Source organism: Parasteatoda tepidariorum, chromosome 3 (assembly GCF_043381705.1).
Source record: "Parasteatoda tepidariorum isolate YZ-2023 chromosome 3, CAS_Ptep_4.0, whole genome shotgun sequence".
Classification (NCBI taxonomy): Eukaryota; Metazoa; Arthropoda; class Arachnida; order Araneae; family Theridiidae; genus Parasteatoda; species Parasteatoda tepidariorum.
Genome location: NC_092206.1, coordinates 44,772,302 through 44,795,709, shown reverse-complemented (window position 1 = coordinate 44,795,709; position 23,408 = coordinate 44,772,302). Strand labels below are relative to the sequence as shown.

The 23,408-nt window shown below is 29.3% G+C and overlaps 1 protein-coding gene across 1 annotated transcript in view; it reads left to right on the top strand.

Annotated features, from left to right (window-relative positions):
• LOC107439542 (acetylcholine receptor subunit alpha-like 1) overlaps positions 1-22,291 on the top strand; it is a 118,407-nt gene extending 96,116 nt beyond the window's left edge. The window contains exons 5-6 of the mRNA XM_043050920.2: positions 13,879-14,691; positions 21,311-22,291. Coding sequence (XP_042906854.1) covers positions 13,879-14,691; positions 21,311-21,493 — 996 coding nt within the window. The 3' untranslated portion in view covers positions 21,494-22,291. The remainder of the gene's footprint in view (positions 1-13,878; positions 14,692-21,310) is intronic.
• Positions 22,292-23,408: the final 1,117 nt, after the last annotated feature.

Sequence of the window (23,408 nt, the reverse complement as noted above, 5' to 3'; positions counted from 1 at the left end):
TAAATACAAACACTCACCTTATAATTTTTTCAAAGAAACAAGGTGTTGCAGAGATAATAACAAATTCAAATATTTTTCCAGAGAAGTCTATTTGACCAGGTAATCCAAAACATTGCTAGATGACTTCCTATTGTTTGGCAGTAAGCTATTGTTACCAATCAATCTAAAGAAAAACTTTCAAATTCTCATTTTTAATCAATATATATGAAATGTTCCTTCACTGGGTTGTGTTCCTTCACTGGTTGGTTTATCCTAGTTAAAACGTAGCCACCAGCACTGATCTGAATTTTTGTTATGCTTAAAAAAATAGCTTAAAACATTGTTCACTATATTAAAAAAAAAAAAAAAACACTTTCGTATTCCACATTTTTGCAAATAGCTTGTCCAGAAAATCTTTTATTAATTTTAATAAAATATTTAAAAGTAAGTTGTTTATTGAATTTACTAAATTTATATTCAAAAAAACAATAACTTTATAGAAATAAATCAAATAGAAATCAGAACAGTTCCTGGAGCATGTATTTCTGAGAACGATATCAACATTTCAATTCTAATAAAATATCAACTTAAATTATTAATTAGAATTTCTGAAAAAATATGAAACAAAAAACAATTAAACGCTTTTAAAAGAAATAATTAAAATAAAAATTATATTCTTTCTGCCAGATTACGCAAATTAATTAAGAAATCGGGACTCACTGATCTGTAATAAAATTGTTGAACTTTATGAATAATGAACTTCACTGAAATGTATTACTGAACCTTAATGAAATATTTTCTAATGAAAATTTAGTAATCGTTTCTACAAATTTAACATTACTTGGAAAACTAAGATTACTTGACTTAAAACGTGCGATTACATTAGTACTGAAGGAAAATTTAATTTTGTTTTTAATATTTCGATTTCAATCAATTTTTTTAAATTTATAATTATTAATTAATTTATAAATTTATTATTGCTATTAATTTAATTAATATAGTATTGCTATTAATTTAATTAATTTATTAATTAATTTTACTTTCTGATCGATTTTAACCCAGCACCTAAGCAAAACCTTCTTCAGCGAATGCTACTTTAAATGAAACTATCATTGAAATAACATCCTAATCCCCAAAATCAAAAATTACCAAGCTCAAAATATGTATGGAAGTTATTAAAATCCTATTTCGAAATGATGGTGCACAATGCAAATAAAATATACTTTGGAGTAAAATAAAATGTCTCTAAAAAAGCAGCAGCCGGAATAATGAAAGAAACATAATAAAAGATTCAAAATGCAAGTCACGAAAAATAAAATGACTCAAAAGTTCAATTACTTCGGAAAAGTAAATTACTTTTTGAACCTATGCCAATACGTAATTAGGGGAGAAAGCATGTCCCAAACAAGAATGCACGTGCCCTATATCTTATTTTCATCCCCCCTTTTGCCAATAATATTCGATTCCTGCGGCTTCTGACTTTTGTTGTTTGACGTCTGATCGGATAACTCCAGGGAGGGTATGAATTTTTACAACCCCTTTTCTAACTCGTTCCTTTGACATCCCCAAGAAAGGATATTACATAATCAATAGTAATCATATGCTTCAATATCTTTCACGTACTGATACCAGCTATTTCTTAAAGAAGGCAGAGAATGTGTGGGTGTCCATGATGGTAACAACCAAGGCATCTGAAGCAGATGTCGGATTCTTTCTCTGAGTACTTCTTTTAGTATTGGTAAATCGATGTCTTCCGTACATTTTTGGAGTGACGTCGTTGCCGGTGAATCTTAGCATCAATCGTTGAAGATGGTTGTTTCGTTACAATCGCGCAATTGGTCTCGCTATTGGCTTCAATTGAATTGCAGATTTCGACTCTGTTTTTTTATTTATTGTTGTTTACATTGGTCATAGAAAGGAAATCTGCATTACGACTCCCTCCATTGATGAAATAATAAAATTGATGATTTCACTCAATACTTAAAGAATTGGTATTTTGCCAGCAATATTGACAAATAACGTGTTCTTCGAAAATGCATGTATAATTCAGTTTTTGTTGCATTATTTATATTTCTTAAAAATTTAAAAAGATAATTAACAGAAAGTTATTGTGAGTTGTCTTGTTTAATTTTAACAACACAACTATGCTAATATTTGAAGTGATTATAAAACATTTGGATATTTTCTATAACATTCAAACTATTTCTCAAAAAGTAGAAAATATGCTTGATTCTCTTAAAAGTTGGCTACTAAATATAACAAGAACAATGGCTATTAAAAATAGCAGAAACAATGGCTACTAAAATGCCTTTCTCATTCGGTTAGAGTTGACGAAATTATGCCTTTCGTGCACTATTTGATTGACTGAGCCCGTTTATTGCTAAATTTTGTTGCGCTGCTGACTTACAATCGCCCACTTTGTTTTCTTATTGTATTTAACTGAATTGAAACCTGAATTCAATTGTACTATTCTTCCTTTGGGTGAGGAAAAAAATCAAGTTATTATTTTGGAATTGAGAAATGATACAATTTTTTATTATCAACTCCATCATCAATTTTCAAAGTAAAATATATTCATCAAAAATATATACAAATTACAAATGTACGTTTTTAGCATCTTTAAGAATTTATATAATGGACCGTGTAAGCCTAGAGCCATCGCTCGCTTTAAATCATGTGAAAATAGTTTACCTGTTTAAACGGATGCTACCAAACAGGAAAAATATCATCAGTTTACAAGCAAAAATTAAATAAATATGAAACCTTATAAATTTTGACACCAGTCATGAGAAAAGAAGACAAGATTGTAATGAATCTACCCCTTATTATAATGCACCCTTTCAATAGTTGTGAAAGGTATTAAATGCTTAAATATTTTAGATTTGTTTTCGTGTAAAATCATCTATTCTAGCTGAATTTGGAATAATTTTAAGATTTATCTGTAAGTGTTTAAACATTTAAAACGCGTAATGCAAAACAAATATATTTTTCTTTCTATTCTGCATCTTGCATAATTTAAGTTAACAATGCTAAATCTCTTTGTCTTTCGAGTTTTTAAAGAAGTGCAACATATTACACGGTTTAATCTCCTGTTGTTTTTTTCCCTCCAGGATTTAGATTGAGTAACATTTATTTAAATGGATTTCTTCTCTACTTCGTTAAATATGCAAAACAAACTAGATAGGCGGGATAAACTCTAATGGGGAAGATTCCTACTGGTAGACAATGTACAATTCTCTTTTTTTTTGTTTAACTCTTTCTCTAATTTAGCTAAAATCAGCTTTACGTGTTTCTAAATTTTTTCTTGAATATTTAATTTCCTTTTAAGATAATAACTTTGCTACTCACTATAATGTACCGTTTAGTTTAGTTTAAATTTTATTTAAATAAGCTATTTACATATATATATATATNTATATATATATATATATATTCTGCTATTCATTGAAAGAGTTCTGACTGTGATGTTCTGTGTTGTGTAGGTATTTAATAGATATTTTACCTTTAAAACACCCCCTACATTGAAACTTGGAAACTTAACAGTTTTAACATTTGCATTAACTTTAAAAAAATAATATTGTAGCTTTACGTTAAATTAACTTTACTATTAAGAACAATGCTCTTTCTGAAAGTTATTGGTTTCAAGTAGCAGTATATCAAATGAAAGAAATTTTAATCCATTATCATATTCGCTTACGAAAAATTTAATTTCAGATTTAATCTCACTAAGCTCTTAAATGAAATTAATTTTAAATGAACCCAAAGAGTCTAAAATGTAAGCAAATTAAAAATAATCAACTATATCAGCAATCGAATTTTCTATTTAAATATATTTATATATTTCTGAGTTGCATAGGTATCAATAGATATTTTACCTTTAAAACACCCTCTACATTGAAACTTAGAAACTTAACTGTTTTAACATTTGCATTAACTTTAAAGAATAATATTGTAGCTTTGCGTTAATTTAACTGTACTATTAAGAGCAATGTTCTTTCTGAAAGTTATTGGTTTTAATGAGCAGTATATCACATGAAAAAATTTCAATTAATTATCATATTTGCCTTCGAAAAATTTCTTTTTTCGAATCATTTTTTCCAAATACCTGTTTTCTTTTTTTTATTTGTTTTTGAAGAGAATTAATTTCATTAAGCGTTGAAATGTAATTAATTTTAAATGAACCCAAAGATTCTAAAATGTAAGCAAATTAAGAATAATCTACTATATCAGCAATCGAATTTTCTATTTAAATATATTTATATATTTCGAGCTCTCTTACAATTTAACGCTGAAACGTAGTGCAGCTGGACTCCAGAATGTGACTTAATTAGAAGGTAAGAAAATCGATTCGCTTAATCTTGTGAAGACATCTAAATCCCAAAGCTGCTGGGTCTTCCCAAAGCTCAGCTGCAACCCCGAATTCTGACTGCATATTGTTGACGTTTAATTTGAGATACTTGTCTTAGGCGTAGCTTTGTAAATTGGCAAATCAAATAAGGAACGGAATAACTAAGAGGGAGTGAAAACTCTATTATGAATGTTTGATTCGATGGATTTATTGAACCAACACGAGTCTATTCTTTTTGACGCTGTTTACTCCTGCGAGTAGCTTCTTAAAAAAATGATGCACAAATATATTCAACAGCTTAGAGACAAGAATATTTTCATGGATATATTCAAGAATATTTTCAAGAATATGCAGACAATATATCAAGAATATTTTCAAGAATATTTTCACAAGAATATTTTAAACAAATCACGTGAAATATTTGAGAAAAATATATCACTTGAACAAAAATGTAACTACACGAATACGAAATCATAAATCAATAAATATTACTTCATGATTGTCCAAAAAGGATACAGAAAAATGATAATTGAGGCAGATTTACTATGAAATATGACCCTCTCTAATAGATATCAAGTTTCACAATAAAATCTTATGCTGTTTTCAAGGAGGTCGACAAATTGCAGTTTTCAGGAGTTTGCTATTTTCAAGGAGTCGACAAGGGTAATAAATCCTACTCTCCATTACGACTTTATATGACTACTTTTTATAAACGATAATGGATTTTTCTAAATATTATAATTATGTGGTGCCATTATTTGTAATTTTTTTTGACATATAAATGTGATACTTGTGACGCAATTGAAATTTAAAAATAAAAAGCATAAGTGTTCTAAAAAGTGTGCTTGCATTCGCTTGAAAGAAAGATGAGAATTCATGCAGAATAGAGGGATTACATAGGAAGAAGCAAGTATTTTTAGTGGCATTCGCTCGGCTCTGGGCGGCCTTCAGCTGTGCCTGGAGGTGGGGCGTCGGATGGAAATATCAGCACATGTCTTTCGAGCATCTACCTTTCATAAAATCCATGCATACAGTGACCATTCCCTCACCACTGTCCACTGTGATATGATCAGGAGTGTGGGCGAACCGGCACTCGGTTTCGGGACGTTTGCAGTTCCCCTGCTGATATTCCCTGCATACCTGAGAAAAGCAAACAATACAGCTTTTTAGCCCCACATTATTAAAACAAAACAGCCATGAATGTTAGTATAATAAATCAGTTATTTAATTTCGATTTCTGGCCTTTTTCCAAGCTACTGCACAAGCATTACGAGTGGGACAAGGAAGTACAGTTACTTTCCTAAGAGCACCCAAGACAAGTTCTGCGGGATTCAGGCGTGGAGATATGACTGGCCAATCCATCCTCGAAATATTTTTTCGGGATCAAAATGTTTCTCGGCTGATCCAGATATTTCTCATACTGTGTTGACAATTGGTTATCCTCCAAAAAATGAACTGCTGTTCGAAATGTTAAACTGGGCTTTCAAATCTCAATCCCATAGCTCAGATAAGTTAGATAAGTTAATATATCTTTCTGTCATTTCTGATTGCAGGATAGTCCACTTTTATTGAGGCAAACAACGTTAATCAGGACAGCGAAATTGCTAACTTTCAAACACTTTTAAGGTATCGTGATAGCTTTTCTATTGTTCAGTGGAATGCAATTACTGAAATAAATATATTTCGTCAAGCAGTTTAGCTCAGTTTCTTTTTCCTTCTTCTTTATTTTTTTCCCTTTTGCAAAGTTAGATCGCTATTATGTTGATGACACTACACTTTTGAAGTACAGGAAATTGAATTTCATATTTTCAAACCCTCAGGTTTCCAAAATATCATAAAAAACGCTTATTTAGATTAAGCGTATTAAGTAATGAGATGTTTGTAATAATAAAAACGCTTCTAGAAGTGAGTGCTATTTTTATAGTCAATCAACAACATTATAAATTAACAACAAATTCATTTAACTACAAGAATTTAACTGCAAAATTCATTAACTTACTAACTTTATTTAAAAAGATTCTGAACAAACTGCAGTAATGTGTGGTAATGGCATTTCTGGTAAAAAGAAACACCATAATTACATCTAATAAAACCAACATATATTTAAACCATGCATTTTCTATTTTTTCCATTTATATGGTGACAGTTTGACGGGAAGTCTGAATTTCAAAATTATAGTTTTTATTAATACACATTTACTAAAAAATGCAAGACTCTAAAGTAAACTTAACATAATAAGTAGATTTTATGCCGTGCTCAAAAGTATTATGATGAATTAGAAAAACTTTTCCACAATTACCAAATTTTAGCCCATATTATTAAACCATATTTTATTTTTAATTTCATTGAACTCATTACCAGAGCATTTTGGTTCAGGGCTCGAAAAAACTCAGAAATTTTACCCGTCCCCGTGGATACATGTCCAACAATGTACCCGTCCTCATTTGAAACTAACCTGTAGCTTCTAACAAAATAAAAATATAATTTTCTCCTATTTACTGCAAATATTTATATAAATTGCGCAATGAATTAGTAGTTACTAGGATCACAAATAATAGGATTACATTATACATTAATAAGAGAAATACTAGGTTACTAATAGTAACCTAGTATTTATTTTATGAAATAATTTAAATGACAAAAGTCAAGTTATCTGGAATGTCAATTTATCCGCGGGTACTGCGTTCTTCATTTAAGAATTAAGATTCATTTAAGAATCAAATATGACGTTTGCCAGTTCCACAATCAAGCTAATGATTTACATAGGTTTCTGCACATATATCTGAAAGGGGTTTTTCATTTAGGTAGACGTTTATAATTGCGTTTAACGCTTCTTGTTTAAGACCAGTACGTAATGTGTTTTTTTGTAAGTTCATTGCTGAAAGGCCCCTTTCAACAGCTACAGTACTCCCAGACAGAGAAAACATCAATTCCACCATATGCAGTATGTTGCTGTATTTCTAAATTAGAGAGTCATTTTAGAAGTGAGGCGCTAGACTCTTGTAAGATAACAAAAATTGAAAATGTATCACGAACATAAACGGGAAAATGACCGTCCGCGCGGACGTCGGATTCGAGAAATTCGTTGTCCGCCGGGAATTTTTGATCGCCGAGGACGGGCGGTTTTTCGAGCCCTGCTTTGGTTAAAATTACCAAGCTTTTGGGTGTTCCGATAGAGCCAGAAACACTCGAAATTTACCATATTCTGGTAGTTTCGACCATAATATTATTTCTCTGTGCAAAAAACAGTTCTTTTTAATTTATGTTTTTTTTAATTCGCTGTTTGGATTTATTTTATAAGATTTTCAAATTACCATACGATGTTATAAAAACTTAATTCTTACATTATTGAGTTGAGATTTATCTTATTAAGCTATTATTGCACTTCAGAAGTAAATGAGAACAGGCTCGTTGTATGAATAAAAGCACCATAATTTAAAGAAAAAGTAACATGACTAGACTAAATAGAATTCCATAAATTATTAAAAAATAAAACTCCCTATGATATTTCGAAAGATAATTTCATTCACAGTCCACAATCACTATAAATCATATATTGTAAGACTTTTGTTAAAAAAAAAATTATATACGTAAGTTGAAATTTTAACTATAAATATTTTAACGCTTAATTCAAACTTAACTTGTACTCATTGTGTTACTTCGTTATAGAATAGGAGACGGGCAAACGAATGATAGCATAATTATCTAAACATAGTAACCATAAGTTAAAAAAAAAATGAAAAATAAAGCATAAATTAGGTTTTAAAAAATTCCAATAACTTATTAAAAATTAAAAGAGCCTTTAATGTTTTGAACTACTTAATAACTACTACAAAATTCATTTCATTATCGCGTCAGGCACATTTTTCAAAACCCCCAAAATAATTTTAAAATATCACATTTGCATTTCTCCAATAATGCAATATCTGAAGAAAAAATAACAACCCTCCCTTCTATAATTATTGTGCCATTCGCAGAATTGCTGGAGCAAAAATAAATATTGTTATCTTTTCTGGAGGCCTCTTATTCAGAATTTCCATGGTTTTTATAACATTTTTCTATCAGCCTTTCCGCCATAAACTTTTCGCAGACAAACGACTCTCTCCACCCACCGTTCCATCCTATAATCTTCTAGAAATTTCCATGCATGCAAATACATGCTAATGCGCGGGACCCTATTACTTCAGCCATGTAGACCGAAGAGACTTTTTTAAAACGTTGTCTTGTCTACTCTCTATCTTTTTTAAATACCAAATTCCATATTCTGGAACGAGTTTTTTTCGTTTTTTCTATCAACTTTATTTTTCTGATGTGAGTTCGCGAATAATTCTTTTTCGGAATGAAAGTATTGATAAAATAAGATGTGCGTTACCCACGGCGTTTATATAAGCTATGAAGGAAATGTTAGTAAGCATATTATACTTTCTTTACTTTAAGAATAGGTTAAAGAATTTGGATGAACAAGAACTTCTTTTTTTTTTAGTGCTTTATGTATTTTTTTTAATTTTGCTTCGTAAAAATATCTAATGTAGGATTATAATTTTAAAAAAAAAGTGTTTAGTATATGAATTATTTTAAAGCTGTTGTTATATGAGGGATATTTAATTAAAATAACTACAGTCTTTCACTAAGCCACGATATATTTTAGTAAAGGCACTGAGCTCTCATTGTGAATGGATGGAAATCTGTTCACGGTGATAACTCGAAACACACCCTGCTGATTATTGCTAATGTCGATTATTACTAAATACTAATTCTGTTGTAAATTAAAATTGTCGAAATTGCTAAAGTAAAGGTGGCCAGGGCGCAATTCTGACTACATTGCCTCCATCACGATATTTGGCTTAAAATTATAGAGTCTGAAATTCTATGACACATCTTAGCTGATAATCTGCTTCAGCGAGGATACTTTTACTTCATCACTTTCATTTATATGTTGCCTATCACCATAAAAAGTCTTCTTTAAATTTGAGAAGTATATTTGCTTTATTCCTATGCTTAAAGTTGGATTGGACAGAAGAGACTTTTTAAAACGTTGTATTATCTGTTTTCAATCTTTATTAAATACCGAATTCCATATACCGGTACGGCTTTTTTTACGTTTTTTCTATCAACTTTATTTTTCTGATGTGAGTTCTCGAATAATTCTTTTTCGGAATGAAAGTAGTGATAAAGAAGCAAGCGGCGTTTATATAAGCTATGAAGGAAATGTTAGTATGCATATTATATCTTATTTTCTTAGTGTTTACATTGTTTTAATTTTGCTTCGTAAAAGAAACTAGGATAGAATTGTTATGAAAAAAGTGTGTAACATATGAATTATTTGACACTTGTTGTTTGGTGTAGGATAGTTAATTGAAGTAGCTATGTTTTTTAATATGACATTTTCAAGAATGCAACAGCAACTATACAGATTATATCTGTAAGAATAATGCTATCGTTAGATTAAAAATGGAATTATTAAAACGGCTATGTCTGAAATAGGAGATGGCCCTTCCTACATAGCTTTATTCTTACATAGCTTTACATAGCATTACATATCTAACATAGCATTACATATCTTACATAGCTTCTTTTTTATTGAGAATTATTTTTAAATGAAATTATTTACCATTCTTGTTTTCATGTTAACCAACCATGCTTACAATGATGAAAACATTGTTTGGAAGTATGGTTAAAAAAGTATCTATATATTTTTTTATTTTCAAATAAATAATTGAAATAGCAAATCTTTTTGGAAAAGGAAACAGTTCAATTCCAAAGCAAGAAATATAAACTGGAATTTAATAAGCACGTAATTCTTAATATATGGCTCAAAACAAGCAACTTTTTGTGTTTGTTTCATTAAAGAATTCAAAAGCTCTAGGTAGCAAAAAAGTACGTTAAATTTATTATTTCTTTCTTGTTTATAAAGTGATCAGAAAAAGTATAAGAGCGCGTGAAAAATCGCTAATTCTTGAATCTTGTTTGCGGAATCGTGGATAAATTTAAATAAAAATAGGAGTAACATTAAATCATTTCTTGTGTAAACTAAGTAAAATTTTCAAATATTTATCTGTTTAAATTTACTTTCTGGTTTTTAAGTAGAAATGATATTGGAAAAAAAGTAAAGGAATATTGCTTTTTTCTTCCCTAATTATTGAAAATTTGCATATTTGAAAACAGAAAATGACATTCCCGGGAAAAAAGATCGGTTTGTGAAAAAAATATCGCACTTGTCGACTTTCACTCTGACATTTGAACCAACTCAGCTTCAACTTAAAGGAACTCATATTTCTGAATTTGAAAAAAAAGGAAAATTGTTTCTCTTCAGAGAATGTAGATCGGGAAATTTAAAAAAAAAATCAAGAGCTATAAAATGATTGGTTCTTAATTTTCTTGCATGGAAAAAGGATCTGGGAGACCAGAAATTCTCAATCGTGAACAGAATGGAATGATTGTAAAGAGAACTTTCCAGAAAAAAGGAACTTCAAATGAAGTTAGACAAAATTTGAACTTACTATGTTCATCAAGAACTGTTCGAAATATTTTAAATAAACAACTTCATCTTTCTTATCGANATTCTTGTTTGCGGAATCGTGGATAAATTTAAATAAAAATAGGAGTAACATTAAATCATTTCTTGTGTAAACTAAGTAAAATTTTCAAATATTTATCTGTTTAAATTTACTTTCTGGTTTTTAAGTAGAAATGATATTGGAAAAAAGTATAAGAATATTGCTTTTTTCTTCCCTAATTATTGAAAAATTTGCATATTTGAAAACAGAAAATGACATTCCCGGGAAAAAAGATCGGTTTGTGAAAAAAATATCGCACTTGTCGACTTTCACTCTGACATTTGAACCAACTCAGCTTCAACTTAAAGGAACTCATATTTCTGAATTTGAAAAAAAAAGGAAAATTGTTTCTTTTCAGAGAATGTAGATCGGGAAATTTAAAAAAAAAATCAAGAGCTATAAAATGATTGGTTCTTAATTTTCTTGCATGGAAAAACGATCTAGGAGACCAGAAATTCTCACTCGTGAACAGAATGGAATGATTGTAAAGAGAACTTGCCAGAAAAAAGGAACTTCAAATGAAGTTAGGCAAAATTTGAACTTACTATGCTCATCAAGAACTGTTCGAAATATTTTAAATAAACAACTTCATCTTTCTTATCGAAACTTTGTGCCACGTCCACCTCTTACAAATCAGAAAAAGAGTTAATTTTGAGAAAAAATTTTCCCTCATTAAAGAAAGGATTAATGTATTTTATTTTTTTTTTTGCAAAAAATATTTAACCCTAACGGAACTAGTGGTTTACGTTATTTTTGGTACAATCTACGAAAAACCAAAGATATGTTTTACAAACGACAATATGGTGGTGGCTCAGTGATCGTTTGATGCGCTTTTGCGACAAATGGAACCATTTTAGTAGTCTTTATCAACAGTAGAATAGATTTGGACAAATATGTTGATATGCTAGGATAAAGTTTTTTACCTGAAATGCCACTGATTACTTATGGGGACTAAATTTTTTAACAGGATAATGCTCTGATACAGGTTTCTAAAAGCGCAAATCTCTCGTTTTAAGTTGATTCTGTAAATTTAATTGATTAGCCGGCGAAGAGTTCTGATCTTAATCCAATTTAAGACTTTTGGAGAAATGGCACGCGATATCAATGTAAACAGGATCTTATTTTCGCTATCAAAGACACTTTAGAAAAAATTTCTGTAGACACTTTAAGAAATCTTTTAGGATCAATAAACTCTCAGCTCATTAAAGTGATTAAGAGAAGGTAGTTTTCTTGATTATTGAGGAAAATTTTAATTATTTTAGAGCATGAGCTTAAAATATTTTCCATATTGATAATTTTTGTAAAATCCATTTTTTGAAGCAATTTTTCTATGCGCTATAAGTGTTATTACGAAATGTTATGACAAAAGCCAGACATATTCAAATTAGTCTAAACTAACCTGATACATATAAAAATTACATCTAAATGAAATGAAAATTAACCTTATTTTCATTAAATTTAATGTTGTCCTTGTACTTTTTTCAAGCATAGTATGTCTTGAGTGGGTTGCTAAAACAAGTCAGTAATTTGCATTAAATTTTTTGAATTAACATTTTCTGCATTAATACTCTAACTACTGTAAGTTCAATGTAAGTAATATATTTCACATCAAGAGTATTCCTTGATTTTCTATAATGTAAAACTGCACAGGTTTCTTTCTTGTTCTTCTAGCAAGTTGATGCAAGAAAAAAGCAAAAAAAAAATTTTTTATGGTCTTCGAATAAAATTTTTCAAACTCTATTGTTACTAATTACGTATATATTTTACAACAGAAATCCAACTTTAAGGTTCAAGTGCCCCATGCTGAAAAAAAAGCTTTAGTTGTAAGAAAATAAAAAACAACTGCACAAAAGTTTATTTATGAAAGCAAAAAAAAAAGGTACACGTTACTAATCAATGTATGTTCTATTTATTTATTTATTATTTTGAAAAACATTCCTCATGGAAACTATGCATATTATATCCATCGTTACTTGTTTATAACTTGTATATTCGTTACGTGTGTTTCATTTATTATTTTTATACAAAAAATATACATTTTGCTCTTTGAAAAAATTGCAAAATTTTTAATCTTTGAATAAAATTTCTCGAATTCTGTTGTTATGCTAATTACGCAGATATTTTACAACAGAAACCCAACTTTTACATTCTTATGTCTCTTGCAGCTAGTAAAACTTTAGTTATAAGAAAAAAACAGTTGCGAAAAAGTTTGGTTATTACTGCAAAAAAAAATAACTCACGTTATGAATCAATTGAAGCTACATTTATTTGTTTGTCATTTTTTAAAAAAGAAAACATGCTTCATGAAAACTACGCTTATTATTTTCATTTATTACTTAACATAATTATTAATAAATGTATTGTGTTGTTTGTATTGTATGTATTTTGTCAGTCTTCGAATAAAATTTCACTGTTACCAATTACACAAATTTAAAACAACACAAACCCAACTTTCAAGTTCGTGTGTCTCATGCAGCTAACAAAACTTTAGTTGTAGGAAAGAAACAGCTTCACAAATTTAGTTATAACTGCAAAAAAATATTATATTAATAACAGTACACGTTTTGAATCAATAAATGTTCTATTAATTGTTTGTTATTTAAAGAAATGAAAAATATAATTATTATTTTTATTTGTTACTTGTATATAATTTGCATATTTGTTACTTGTATGCAAAAAATGTATTTTATTGCCCGAAAAAATTGCAAAGCTTTCGGTCCTTGAATAAAATTTCACAAACCCTGTTGTTACTAATTACGCGGATATTTTACAACATGAATCCAACTTTTACGTATGTAGCAAACAAAACAGTTGTAAAAAAGTTTAGTTATTGTTGGCAAAGAAAAGCAATTAGCATATGTTATAAATCAATGAATGCTATTTTTATTACAACCGTGCATATTATTTGCATATCTTACTTATATGTAACTAAGAATAAAATTCATTTTATTGTTCTAAAGATATTACATCAGACATCTTTCTTTATACTTCCAGGTAGATTTGAAGCACAAGCATCAGCGAGAAGAAGAACCAGAAATACCAATAGGTATCGATCTTAGCGAATTTTACCTCAGCGTAGAATGGGATATAATGGCAGTCCCGGCCAGAAGAAAAGAACGTTTTTATAGCTGCTGCGAAGAACCCTACCCAGATATCACATACAACATTACCATACGAAGAAAAACACTGTTTTATACAGTAAATCTAATAATACCTTGCGTTGCCATATCTTTTCTATCTATCCTGGTATTCTATTTGCCATCTGATAGCGGAGAAAAAGTATCTTTGTCAATTTCAATCATGCTATCTCTGGGAGTATTCTTCCTTCTTCTATCAGAGATAATCCCACCTACTTCTCTGACTGTACCGTTGTTGGGAAAGTACCTCTTGTTCACCATGATCCTGGTGTCGTTCTCAGTTATAGTGACCATTGCGGTACTTAATGTTAACTTCCGGTCCCCAGCAACTCACAAAATGGCGCCTTGGGTGCGGAAAGTCTTCCTCGAAATTCTGCCTAAATTTCTTCTGATGAAAAGACCGGAAGATCCACAGGAATCGTCGGACACCTCCGGCACGAAGCCAACTATCTTGAGCCAGTTTAATAACGTGGACATCAGCGATACCGTTCCAGGTGCCATTTTGGACAGAGAAAGAATCGTTGCGAGTGAAATAGAATGTTCCTATATTGATAGTCACGATTCCAATCTTCAGTTGGCTGAGAGGCAGGAGGATGAAGAAATGGAAAGGGCTGTCCTAAATGTTCGATTTATATCGCAACACATGGAGAATTTGGATTCCTACTCAGAGGTAATGATGAGTTTTCAGTAAATGGAAGGAATTTTTTTAGTACCTAGAAATGACTTAAAAGAAACTTTTAAACAATTTAACAAAAAAAATTAACAAAAAAATTTAAGCAAAAATTAAAAACAAATATCAGTTTTAGAATTTACTTTTTATAAAACTTAAGAGCTGAAAAAAATTTTGGAGTAAGATTTTTTTTTTCAGATCTTCACTTTAAACTAAAATTTAGCCTTAAAAACTGAATTTAAAAAAAAATATTCCTGTATTAAAATAAAAAAATTTAATATTAGCTGCAATGTTTTTAAGCCTATTAGGTCATGCCTATTTCCGTATGCCGATTACATTTTCGTTAATTGGAATTTGTTTTTGTTTTTCTAATTTGCGAAAAAAAGTATGGTCAAAACTACCAGACTATGATAAAATTTCTGGGAATTTTTTGGTCTATGGGAACACCAAAAATCTCGGATAGTGATTTCATAATGATTTTGGTAAAGGTTTTGATAATGTTTTTGGTAAAATTAACTATAGAATATGTTTTCATAATATGTGATAAAATTTGGTAAATGTGGAATTTATTAAGATACCTTAGCATCGCTTAAAGTCATTAATTCGGTCAAATTTAGTTTTCAGTTTTGATACTTTTACTGAGAGGGTGATAAAATATTGTATTAACTATATGCACATGTCTTCGAAAATTAAAAAAAAATAATGACTCAGAATCGCAAGAAAAATGAAGTTCTTGCACTGATTATTTTTATATCTACAACTCTTTACTCCAGCAATTTAATTGTTAAATGATTACCATTAATTCTCTATTTCATGAAATGAAATAGATTATTATCTTCGTTTTTACTTTTTAACTAAATATATACATATATATATATATATATATCANATATATTATTTTCAGGGCTGTTCTGTTTCCGTAAGTGACATTCTAGAATTTTTTTAATACTTACAAGGAATAATCGTATTTATATTTTTATAAATTATTATATATTTTTTAACTGAGCAAATATTTAAAAATCTGTGATAAAAATTTAAAAATTATAAACTTAAAACGTTTAAATTATTAAAAACCTGTAAACAATTATATCATTTAATTAATCGATTGATAATGTTTACTTTTCTACATTTTTAGTTCTCAAAACATTTCCAAACTGAATTTCCAATCATAAAAGAGATAAATAAAAATTTAATTTAACTCATAATAATTGTCATTAACTTTTTTACAAGCATTATATATTTGACATAACAACTCATCTTAATATGTCCAGTAACTATAATGTTACACAATGGTTATAAGAGCAATCAAAGAGTATTCAAATCGCTCTTGCTAAAATTTAGTTTTATTTCTTATAATGAAGTAGGTACTCGGAAGCAATGGCACTTTATTAATTTTTTCTTTCCACAAAAAGCACATTTTCCATCCATTTTCATCCCTTCATTAAAGGAAGCTTCACCGTGATTGACTGATTATCCATGAAGAGCGAATTTCCGGTAAGTTGTGACCCTTCATCCGGTAGAGTGTTAAATGGTACTTTAGAAAGCAGAAGCTTCACTTTTAGTTACTCATTATGAGTATCATCTTTTATTTAACAGCCTTTTTTTTACCATCAAAAGCTTAACAGTATTTATAGGTAATCATATTGAAACAATGTCTCTTTTTTTATATATGTATTAAGATATACTTTTCTTGTGGCAAAAACAAAATTGTTGGATTGAAAAACTTGATCAAATGATACAAATTCCCTTTTATGTGAAAATAGTTTGTTAGTTTTAAATAGTTAATAAGACATTTTACTACTCATAATAAATTTTACAATTTAGTTTTTATTGAAAACACGCTAAGTGTATTTTTCGTTTAATTTAACAATTCAAGTAATGTATATATTTTCAAATAATTTTGGGAACTATTTGATTCTTGAAAATTATAAATGTTACTCTTTTTTACTATTAATTATTTTAAATTCACGATTTCTTAACTGTTAAGTTATTGTGACCTTCTTACGTTGAGTCATCTCCAAAATCTGAGGTAATTCTCTTTAGACAAATGATCAAGTATTCTGAAGTACAAGTATTATGAAAAAGGTATCTAGGAAAATTTCCATATTGCATGGTAAGGACATTTCTGGGGGGGAAATACCATAATCCTGGTAAGAAAATATCAAAACCATTCATTTTGTAATATTTCCGTTCATATAGTAACGGCTTATCGAAAGGTGTTGTTTTCAAATATATAGTTTTTATTAAAACACATTTAGTAAAAAATTCAAAACTGAAAAGTAAATTCAACCGAATAAGTGGTTTTTATGTCCTGCCCTAACGTTATCATGATTAAATTAACAAATTTTATCACATTAACTAAATTTTATCTTATTTTTTAAAATCGTATATTACTGTTAACTTTACCGAAATCATTACCATAGTGCTTCAGTAAAAATTACGGAACTTCTTGGCGTTATCGTAGATCCGGAAACAAGGTAAGTTTTTCCATATTCTGGTTGTTTTTACCATATTTTTTCTCAATGAATATATGGAAGACTTAAAATGCGACATGAAAGACTTAGTGATGCATTTCCAACATTTTTCCCAAGATGTGGCTATAAAATTTTATCACACTAGTCTATTACACACACAATACTTGATATTTTTTTCCAAATAGGTACGACATAGCTGCACAATACATAGAAACATCTTATTGAAGAGATAAGAAGTCAAGGTTTTTCCCCCAAAAAGCTCTTAAAAATGTTCAAAACAATTTAAAGTAAGATTCCACCTTATATCACTTCAAGTTCTTCCCATATGAAGCTCATTTAGAAAAAACATAATGGCAGCGAGAAAAGCAAACAGAAGCAATCATAATGAGATACTTAAAAATGTGCACAGCAATAAATCTTTTCCTACTTGTCAACTCAGGCTACTTAAATGGTTTGAATTCAACTCTTTTCAATCATTTAAGTCATAATAAGTCACAATATTTACCAGAGTAAAATCATTCAAACAACCATATGGGCTGCAATAGTGGCACAACTCAAAACACACGAGTTTTGGATTAAGAACAGGTGTAAATATGCAAATGCACATTCCTTCAGCAGCAATACTGGCACAACTCATAATACAACTTGAAGGCAATTTTCGTTTAAGCAAAATAAATCATTTCTTGTGCATTTTCCTTAGCATGTTTTCTTAAAAGTTTCCTTTTACAATAAAACTGAAAAGGACATAGATTATGACTAGTTTGAATAACTAAAAAAAACGCCCTTATCTCTCCATAAGCTGATCTTCCATCAATTTTTACGGCTTAATGTACATTCTCACTTTCTATTGATGCATTCTCACTAAACTATTACATTCTCACTAAACTATTGATATTTTTACAATAGGTATAAGGTACCAAAAACATCTAAATGATACCTGCTAAAATATCTCAACAGTAACTTAAAAAAACATGGATACATTACTATTTGCATGATATTTACAAAAACTCCAGAGTAACTGCTTTGGTCCCTGAAACAATGTTCAAAAAATTTTCTGCCATGCCTTAAGCAAGCAGTTATCACCAAGAAAGACTGAATGGGAATTCTAGTCGATTCAGATTTGATTTGGTGAAAAGGGTGACAATTTGAGTGCGGTAAAAAACGCCAGGATTATATGCCTAATACAGGGATACCCCAAGCAAACTAAAAATGTAAACAGTGGTAAAAACTCAATTCATTTTTATTTATTTATGATCTCTTTAAATATTCAATCGTAAATATTACTATGGTTTACATTTCGAATAATTCACATTCAAAGCAAAAAGATTCTGTGTATGCACTTTCAATAGTAAATTGGGAAAAAAATATGTTAGAAAAAGTTTCTAATTTTAATCTCTTTTAATGAAATTTTGATTTTTATTAGTCCCTACTTTTTGTATTTTTATTCGCCCGTGGAATCCTTGCTATTACCATTCTTGAGTAGTCTTGGCTCTAAGTTGCATAGTTAACATAGTATAATCAACTTTCTCGCACAAGCTTGGATACTTGTTTGGGTCAATGTTTAGCATAAAAAATATTTTAAAATTCTTGCTAATGAGATAATTTTTTTGTTATTTCTTGCAAACCTGTAAATATTAAGAAATTCTACCAATATTATTTAATATAATATTGCAAATATAGGATGATTTCATTATTACCGGCTAGATGCCAGAGTAGTTAGCGAGTCTGATTTCGAAGTCAATGGCTGCGGTTCGAATCTCGCTGAGGGCGTCGATGTTTCTTTGTGTGTTGTCCCATGTTATGTGAAGTGTGAATGTGGCCCACCCTTCGGTTATCTGTGGCAGTGTGGCGTAGGTAATATTGCTCGCCTCCGTGACTTTGGTTCACAGGTGACCACTGGGTAATGGTGCATAATACACATATAAATGAGCAACACTTCTATTATCTTCTAAGGCGAAGAACGAAAGTTCAGTGCCTGCCGTTATTAAAAAGAAAAACTTTTTATAATTTTCGTTTTAAATATTATGCAAAAATATTGAAGCTTCACAGAAGGAATACCTGCTGCATTTAAATATTATTTGAATGCATATAAATACAGTAAGTAAAAATAATACATAATAAATTGTGAAATATATGTTAAGTAGAACGAAAACTTGGAAATTCCTGTTTTAGAAAATTAGTAACCGAAAGCTCAAAAGGATAATTTCTTTAAAATTTACTTTATTGCTACAGAATTGCGAAGAACACATTCTCTATATTTCAAATCTTTTTTATTTGTATAAATTTAGAAAAATATAAATTCTTTAATGTTCATGAACTAATAATTAATTTCAACTCCTACAAGATTTTTCAATAAAATAAGCATATCATAAAAGTGCAACAGTGATTAAATTAAAATCTTTCAAAATCATTTAGAAAATATTATTTCAGAGAAATAAGAATTCCTAAGATCATTGATATAACTCTCATGAAAGATCAATAACGTTTATTGATCTGTAGGGAAATTAATTTGTCAAATCCCCTTTACAATACCAGTGAAAGATAGATTTAGCCTCCCTTCCATACATCACTGAAAATGCGGTACTTCAGATTTTCAATCCCCTTTGCGCAATATATCTTTGCGCTACACCCCATTTTTATTCTTTTTCTTTTTACTTCATTCTTTCTTTTTTTCCCCTTTTTTATTTCTTTTTTTTCCCTTTTTCTTGATCGAGGCATTGAGTATGACGTTTGTCTTAGAACGTTTTATTTTTCTAAATGTAATAACAAAATATTTTAACTTTTTTTTCCCTTCTAAGATCCTTTTATCCTTCCTTTTGAGAGTATAAATCTTAAAAAAAAATTCTCAGTAAAAATGTTTGGATGAAATAGTATTAATAATAAAAATTAAATCTTGAGAAAAAATAAATTTCAGGCTATACATACTTAGCTATTTGTCACAGTTTCTATTTTGTTTCAAGGAAATTTCGTCCATTAGTTATTTATTATTTCTCTTTTTATTACCTAATATTTTGCTATATTTATAATAAAAATATCTTAAACATTTTACCATTTACTAAATATTTTTAATGTTTAATATCATATTAAAAAAAATAAATAGTTTTGTTATTAGTTCAAATAAAAATCTAAATTACATTTTAAAGTGATATCATAATATTCTAGCGTTAAAATATATGTTTGAAATCAAAACTAATGCATTTTTTTTCTTAATTCCTCCTATTTTTAAAATAATTTTTCTAAACTATTAAATTACATCGAGAAGAAATTTATTTCAAATTAAAATATCTTTAGTAAACTTAAATCAGTTAAAAAAATATATATTTTATGCTCTCTTTCTGTGTTTAAAATAGCCAAAAATGAAAATGAAAAAGCAAAATTTTTTTTCAAGTAAAAAAATAACTGCTCATCACCATTATTAATTATCAACTTATTATATCCTTTTAGTTATTGATGGATCCTAACGTATCATCCAGGCATAACCTTAATTCAATCATTGACATACAACCCCCATTTAATCATTCACTTTTAACCTCCGAATAATCCCCCACATTTAAGCTACATTAATTACTGACATCTTATCTCTAAAAAAAGAAGATTAGAAAAAGTTTAGGTGTCACAACTCTAAAATTATAAAAAGTGTTCCTTAAAAACCACATTCAATATTTATTTTTTGAACTTTCATTAAAAAAAGAATAAATATTAAATATCAATTCCACAAATTAATAATTAACCGGAAAAAAAACGAAAACCCTATCAAAATCTGCCAAACAACAGAACAGTAAGTCAAACTTAATAAGCAACAAGACTTGTTTAGTGGCAAGCAACAAGTTTAGAAAAAAAGAAATGAATTGAAAGACGATTAATAGAAAGACCTTATAGCTTTAGCCTCCATTTAAACATGTTTTGATGTTTGTCATATTCGCTTTTCTCTACTGTATTTTGTCCGATTTCGTCATCGTTTTTGGTTTTTTCCTTACTTAAATATTAGTTTTTGATCTCCAAGGTGCATACCATTTTTGTTGTTTTCAGTTCAATAAGTATTCTAAAAACACGTACTAATGGAAGTCTTTGCAGAATACTATGCATATCTCCTCAGTAGAATAGTAAAAATCACTCCAAATAATAATCAAATTTTTTATTTCTAGATAGAAGGTGATTGGCAATACGTGGCAATGGTTCTAGACAGGCTTTTCCTTTGGATATTTTCAATAGCGTGCATAGTAGGGACAGGCTGCATAATTCTTAGAGCACCAGCTCTTTATGACGACAAAATGCCGATAGACGTCCTATTTTCCAGAGTAACACCAAGACTGAGACATGTGGACTAAATATTGCATACATTAGTACAAAATGAATTTAGCATCTATTAAGCAACAAAATCAATTATTTTCAGACAATGTAATATATACAAATGCAAATGTAATAGTTATAATTTGCATTTATGTGTTATGTAGTTATGAGATAATTTTAAAAGTCATAGTTGTAGTTGGCAGATACTTTTTAAAAACAAATATTGCAAAAAAGTTGAATTAAATATATCTTCAGTAGCTTTTAAGTAGAATCGTATGGTTAATTTTTTTTTAACTCTGCCCTTAACTTATACAGCGCAAGAAGTCTCGTCTTCGTTTCAGAAATATGTTTGAAATATTGTAAAGCATAAAAGCATTTTTGTATATCAAAAACATTGAATATTCTTTTTTCTAAATTTATAAATGAAAAAGAAATGCTTATACTTTCAGCGTACATGCATACTTACAACGATTAAAACAATCGTAAACATTAATGTATCTCTAAGAAATCATAATCTAATTGTAAACTTATTGATTGAAAATCAATATTATAAAATGATAAAAAAAAATTTCCAAGCGAAACTTTAATGACATATTTCTAAATGATTTTCATAAACAAACTACTTTAAAAACTTGGTATCAACTTCAATTCAAACTATACAGTGCTGAACTTAATAATTGCTTCTACGAGTCTCAGCGGCAACCAAATTTTGATTGAATTATTATTAATGTAGATAAATGCACCTCAAATTTTAAAACAAATGAAATTTGAAAAAAATAACCAGAACAATATTTTAAAAAAAATTAGCAATTAATAAAGTTAGGTTAGACAAAAAAGGCAAATCAAATGTACACTCAGAAATAAAACTCTTACTTTTGACGACTCAACAATCCTTGATCAGTATTTCGTTAATTTTGGGAATCATTTCGTCACGAAATCACCGGATTTGTGACGAAACGTGAACTCTCAGTTGTATGACAAAATGTTTCCTCTATTCGAAACCTCTTCATACTGCAATATGGGAAATTTCTAGCTACAATGACGAAACTAGAAAAACGACTGGACAATCGAAAGTAAACTGACGGATTACGCTACAAGGTTTATATGGTAGGCAAGAAGTTGAGATTGTACCAGTAAGATCCAGAGTTCGAATCCCTCTTCGGGCATGAATGTAATTTATCTGTCTGTTCTTGTTGTATCGTGCCATTTACGTGGTGCTTACGTTAAAGCGATTATTAAAAGAGGTAGATACATTAGGCACTAGAAGTTTATCTTTATTTGGAAAAAAAAGAATGACGAAATATTTCTTCAATTTTTACGAAATTTGTTTCCTCGAAGAAGTAACGATAGTTATTTAGTCACTTTGACGAAATTTTTACTCGGAGACTGTTTATCAGGAAACAGCTTCGTCAAAAACGATGGAAATTTCGTGATAATCGAGTGTCCATTTTTTTACAGTGTAAGCATGTAATATAATTGTGTCAGTGAAATTAGAAAGTCTGTGCAATGATTATGTCTTCAAAATAAGTGTTTAAGCGAAATGAGCTGTCGGTGAAACGATCATATTGGCAAAATGAGCTGTAAGCGAAATGATCGTACCTGCTAAATGAGCTGCCAAAGTAGTGATTGCGTCAGCGATGTGAGGTGCCCACAAATTGATCGCGTAGGCTACATGATCTCTCAAATCAGACGCATGTTGTCTAAAGGGATCGTCGGCAAATGAGCTGCAGAGGCGATTTGTAGGGCTGTAATGTAATATAGTCGAAAGTTGTAGGCAAAATTAAATGTTTTTAGAAAATACCAGAGATATTATGAAAAAATCACACTTTATTTAATAAAACAATGCCAATATTTCTGAAACAATGATGGGATTTTTTGTTACATGTTAAATATATCAAAAGTAAAAGTATTGAGTGAAAGCATGAGCTGCTATACACTGTTGGTTTTAAAACT